Source organism: Protomyctophum parallelum (genome assembly GCF_964188405.1).
Source record: "Protomyctophum parallelum genome assembly, chromosome: 14".
Taxonomy (NCBI): Eukaryota; Metazoa; Chordata; class Actinopteri; order Myctophiformes; family Myctophidae; genus Protomyctophum; species Protomyctophum parallelum.
In genome coordinates this window covers 22,072,011-22,078,010 of record NC_139709.1, presented here as the reverse complement: position 1 = coordinate 22,078,010, position 6,000 = coordinate 22,072,011, and the positions used below count along the sequence as shown (strand labels likewise).

Below are 6,000 nucleotides of genomic sequence, written 5' to 3'. Positions count from 1 at the left end.
CCCTCATCCTCGTACAACCATCCATCTTTTCCTTCCCAACACCACTGCTGCCCCCTGCGTTCAGTCTCCCTGCATGCACTGGCTGTGCGACTGTGCCTCTCTCTATGGCTAAGTAAGAAGGGTCAGAGAGGAGGGGGGGGGGCTGTTTTGGGGCGCAGGGTTCACATTCAGGACCTGCAAGACCTGCAAGCAAGACCAGGAGGCAGAGGTGGTGGTGGTGGTGGAGGAGGAGGATGACTTTTAAAGAAGTATGGGCCCGCGTGAAGAATGTCTGCAAGCAGAACGGACTGCTCATTCTGTCCGTGTTGGCCGTGGTCATCGGCTGCTTGCTGGGATTCCACCTGAGAGGCAAGCAGCTCTCCGAGCAGGTCAGTTCTGGTTGGAACACCCTGTCTCCCTGGCTCTCCCTCTGTTACCTAGCTTCATCCATACTCCCCCACCCGGGGGTCCTTCAGGGGGTTCCAGGGGGTCAGATAAAATAAGACAGTACAGCAGACTTGCTGGACGAGGAGAAACAAAAGTACAGCAGATGCAGCATGATGGAGAGACATCATATTCAAGGCAGAAAGACATGTTTATCATCATAAATAAGATTGCAGCATACAATATACTGTACAACACTACACACATCAGCAGTGCTACCATAGAACCACAGAACTCAAGCCCTATTTTATTTTATCTACAAGATCACAACCCATCACAATGCCACACGTTGGGAACTTGTAGAATGTAGATCGTCCTTGATATGAAATGTGACAAACACTGATGTACAGAACTTTGTGAGTTTCTCATTCTGAACCCACTGGCACCGGAGTGAAAAGCCATCACGCTGCCATTAAGAAGCAGTGACCTTACTGTTATTGCATTTCCAGGAGCGGTCATGCTTGGCCGGTACTAGTCATATAGCAAGAGCAACACCTGGGATGTTTTCACAACATTGAAAACATTACATTGAGAAAGTGGAAAGGTTTGGGCTTCCCACTTGAAACTGAACTTAAAACCATTGTGTTTGTGAGACTCTTTGGAAAGATCCAAAGAGCAAAAAACATGTGAGGGCCGCAGTGGGGGTTGTTGTTAGCAGTAGGCCTCCTCTGTCACTCACACAGATTGACCTTCGCTTATTCTCAATGCATCCGCAGTAAGAGATTGCTGGTGGAGAGAGATTAGTTGTCAATCACTCAGGCAGCAGGCTTCAATTCAGCAACGCCGTGCTCATGTTGGCTTATATAATTCACACAAGACAGTTCAGAAGGCGGAATTAAATAGCTGGACTTTATTCCAGTGTGACCTTTTCAGGTTAAATCAGAAATGATTTTGGCACATTACAGCATTCAGAATGTGTGAAAAGTGTAACTAGGTAAAAATCTATCTATCTATCTATCTATCTATCTATCTATCTATCTATCTATCTATCTATCTATCTATCTATCTATCTATCTATCTATCTATCTATCTATGCAGTTACATCTATGATGTAAGTGAAATAAGTATTCACATATCACATATCTTTTGTTTGTAATGGATTCTGTTGTAGGGGTAGATTTAGTGACAGCGTGTAGAATGAACAATAACGAGACATACAGTATGTCATTGCACAATGAAGAGAGGCCGAATATCTGGAAAGACAGAATGTAGAACGAGCACACTGCCTCACAACAATGGCCACAAACCGTGTTGATGGCTTGATTTAGATTTGATTTGAGCTGTTTTCTTCTTATATTGAACAGAAACAGTTTAAACAATTGAGCCTTATTTTGTTTTTGACTATTTTAAATCTTATCTCTGGTACTTAACCATTTCCAGGAGCATGGCTGTCGTGGAAATCTGTCAGCACAACCTCAGAAACAAACACACACAAGCATAATATCTTAACCCATTTTGGTGTTTTAAACATTATGTTATAATTTAGCTATTGAAAAATAGCAGATCTACAAGCTCATAGCGCTACGAGCTTGTAGGTCTGCTATGTTTGAAAAATCGTGAAAATATTATTTTTTTGAATTTATTTAAATTTCGAGGTCAGGCCTAAATGGGTTAAAGCATGAATGATTTGTATTATATTGTTTCAACAATGAAGACTGTTGATTTCTGCCTGTATTAGCCTCTGACCAAATCCTCAGCACATCTATACTACAGCAGCTGACATCCCATGTGACAACACATTCTTTCTCAATATGGCTTCATTCTATTTGTGTACCGGCTAAACTATCTGTTCTGACACCTATTTGCATTGACAAGGACACGTGTACAGTATGAGAAAGGACTTCCTGACAAGGAAATGACAGGCCTGGAACCCTTGCAATAAGCTACATCTTATATGGCAGTCAGACATCTCAAGAGCTACCAAGATCAACCTGTTCATAGCCTGTGTGGAAAGTATCCTTCTTTTTGGTGCCGAAACATGGACACTGAATAAGGAGTTTCGGGATCGTCTTGACGGAACATACAAGACTCCTCATGCGTGTCCAATGTCCAGAGCCTTTCGTGGAGGAACCATCCAACTATACAGCTCAGATTTATGGAGGCATCCCTCCAGTTTCAGTTGTTGTGGCACAAAGAAGACTCCGCTTTGCTGGACACTGCCACAGAGCAAACTAGACAAAGTGCCAATCGGCACAGGTCTCCACCAGGGCAGGTCAGGTTGTGGCCTCATGGTGGCGCTATAACAGGCTGTTGAGGAAGATTTGGGCCGGAGGTTCGTGTTGGAGGGATGCAGGTACAATGTTTTTCCATGTGTGCATACATAAGTTGTATACAGATCGATGCAGTTATAGCTAAAAACAGGAATTGGCCTGTTATAGCGCCACCGTGAGGCAGATTTTGAGGAAAAAATTGTGGCATGTCGTCCTCGGCCTAGTGAAAATGTGCGTGTATAATTTAACGGAAATTGCACACTGTGTTTGTGATTTGTGGCCTTTTTTCGAAATGGACGAATCGTGTGAGCTTTGGAAGCCAATCTTAGCCAATCAGGATGGAAGATGGGAAATGGTGGCGCTCCGTGTTGATCACATGACTATGGAGATAGTGTATACCGATTTGCGTGAAATTTGGATAAAGTCTGAAGGAGTAATAATAGAAAATGTGTTTTACATATGTCGGCCTCCTGGTGGCGCTATAAAGAGCAGATGTGAAAAATTCCAGGCAAAGGTTTTTCCTTGGCCTCTAGGGAGTTGGCATACAAAGTTATCCACAGATCCGTGCAGTTAGAGGTAAAAACACTTTTCGGCCAGTTATAGCGCCACCTTGAGTCTGAGTTGAAATTGTTCATGTGGCATTTCGTCCTCGGCCTAGTGGGAATGTGGGTGCACAATTTCACGGAAATCACGCGATGTGTTCATGATTTGCAGCATTTTGTTTGAAACTGAGCACTCCTGTGAACTTTGGAAGCCAATCTTACCAATCAGGATGGAGTCTGAGAAATCTGAAAGAGCGGTTTCGTTGAATGGCTCTAGAGAGACTGTGTACCAATTTGCGTGATGTTTGGACAAAATCTGTAGGTGTACTGTGCAAAAACTTGTTTTGCACAAAGCGGCCTCCTGGTGGCGCTATAACAGGCCGTTGTGGAAAGTTTGGGTCAGAGGTTCATCGTTGGCATCCAGGGAGTGTGTGTGCCACATGTGGCATCGACCGGGTTAACGGTGGCCGAGATTAGCTGCTCACGGACACACGGACGGACGGACGGACACACGGACGGACGGAGTGCAAAACATACTCTCCCCACATGCCTTCGGCCTGGTGGAGACAAAGATCAGGTAATTTCGGATATTCTTCTGTGGAGACTACCCTGTCCATCAAGACTAACAAGACCACTCAACATTTTCAGATGTTCTGAGTAGGGACACAGGACTGAGTGTGAATGAACTTGGTGTGGCAACGAGCAACAGAGACCAGTGGGAGCAGCTTGTGTCACAGATCTCGAGGGCACTCGAATGATGATGACCCTCAGCCGAGACAGGATGTGTAATGCACAAAATGACTGTGAATGTGTGCAAATTGATTGAATAGTTCATTAGACAGAAATGTAAAAAAAAAAAAAAGCAACAGAGTACAGTCAATACACTTGGTCTAAAAGGGGATAGCACAAATGCAATGAATTCATAACATGAAAAATAACACATTCGATCGTTTCCTCAGGCCTGGGCCTGTTTTAAAGGATGTCAGTGATCTGCACATGCATGTATGATGTGCACATGCATGTCTGTGTGTTGGTGTGTGTGCATGGATGGCCCCACCAGGGAGTTCTCTAATATTGTTATTCACCATATACTGTAAACAACAGCAGTACTTAAGCTCAACTTCAGCTTTATTTTGGTACTGTATATCGATCTTTGTGGAAGTGGCTGATATCTTACAACTATGCTGTTGCATGAGGTATCACACTGTTTTATGAGTTACCATTGAGATAAACATTTTGTTTGTATTACGTTTTGAACTGTCTTATATACTCTTTGTACTTTATGTAATGTTCTTGTGTGGACCCCAGGTCCTTGGAAGAGTAGCTGCTGCTGATGTAGTAGTTAACGGGGATCCAAATATATAATACAGTAAACAATCTCCCATCATTGTAGTTTTCAAGAAAGGTGAGCTCTGATTTGGGAGTCAAACTCATCTTTTTTAATATTATTATTTAAGTTAATCACATCACCAGCAATTCTATGATTCTCCTTCATCAGTACAAAATTATAAACTATGAACAGCAGCTCTGTCGTGGGCTGCTATACTGCTGCCCCATCCATAATCTGTAGAGACAGACTGTTGACCTGTGTTGACCAGTGCTGATTGTCCATTTGTTAAGGGTCCATTTGTTAACTAAATGTAGCCTTATAGATCTTTAACTCTTGAGTGTAAAATGCTTCATGTTTCATTTTACACTCTCAAGAGTTAAATTATTATTATTGTTATTTTGATCAACGTTTGCCTGTTATCTCCTATGGTACCAACATCAATACAGCATGGAAATGTGGACATATTCTTTAGTTTTGGGTCTGCAAGGCTAAATCTCATCAAATGGTGGTCCGTGGTAACCTGACGCTGCCAGATGGGGGCGGTATTGGGTAACCATGTTCCCCAACACAGCACTCATCTGGGATCTCTCAGGGAGTTGAGCTGACACAAATCCGTTCCGTACCGAACCAATCAGCGTGAGCTAAGGGCGGGATATGTGCGAAACCGGATGTGAAGCTATATAGACACGTCAATATGATTGGTTGTGTTTGCACGCCCACACGGTGATAGACAGACGGTCCCATCCAATCATCTACCAAGTATCTTGAAAAAAAGGAACAGCCCCGTCATCGAATTTGCTTCCGCGATCCCAGATCCCAATAAGCTGTGAAACAAATTTGTGTAGCAAGCTTCTTGGATCTGGCAGCGTCAGGTTAGGTCCGTGGATCAAATGCAGAAAAAATAATGGACCTTAAATATGAAAACCACTGTATTAAATGACGATAAACTCACCAATATTGCACCTTGTATGGACAGCTAGCCTCCCACCCTCCTGTCTCTTACTCTGGCAGGGGGTTTAAATGGAGTATAAAGAGCAGTAGTGTTGGATTAGGGTAGACTCCGTTCCCACAGCAGCTGGCAGGGTGAAGTTGAGGATAGATGTGTGGGGAGTGGGGACAGTCAGGCCCGCCACTGCATCCATGCATAGATGCCGTGGTGGACAAAGTATTCCACACCAGTACTTGAGTCAAAGCAGATAACCCTGGTAAAATAATACTCAGATTATTCAAAAGTACTACATATTACCAAGTACGTTTTATTTTTAATATCAATGTATTGCTGTATCAACATGTTGACATTTTACCCCCAAATTCATGCATTTCCTTTTAGGAAATGTGGACTGATATGTTTGATATTATTTTGTTTGATAATACAATTTAATAATTTAATGACAAATTGCACTGGTAGGTGCTTCCGGGTCGCAATATGGAGTAGACACGCCGAAGCTCCCGAACTTTTCTAATTTACGATATAAGCCTAATCTTTATACACTCA

At 43.0% G+C, this 6,000-nt stretch overlaps 1 protein-coding gene across 1 annotated transcript in view; it reads left to right on the top strand.

Moving 5' to 3' along the window:
• Positions 1 to 233: 233 nt before the first annotated feature.
• Positions 234 to 6,000, top strand: part of slc1a7a (solute carrier family 1 member 7a) — a gene marked incomplete at both ends in the record, with an annotated part of 53,447 nt that continues 47,680 nt past the window's right edge. The window contains one exon of the mRNA XM_083781272.1: positions 234 to 368. Coding sequence (XP_083637398.1) covers positions 234 to 368 — 135 coding nt within the window. The remainder of the gene's footprint in view (positions 369 to 6,000) is intronic.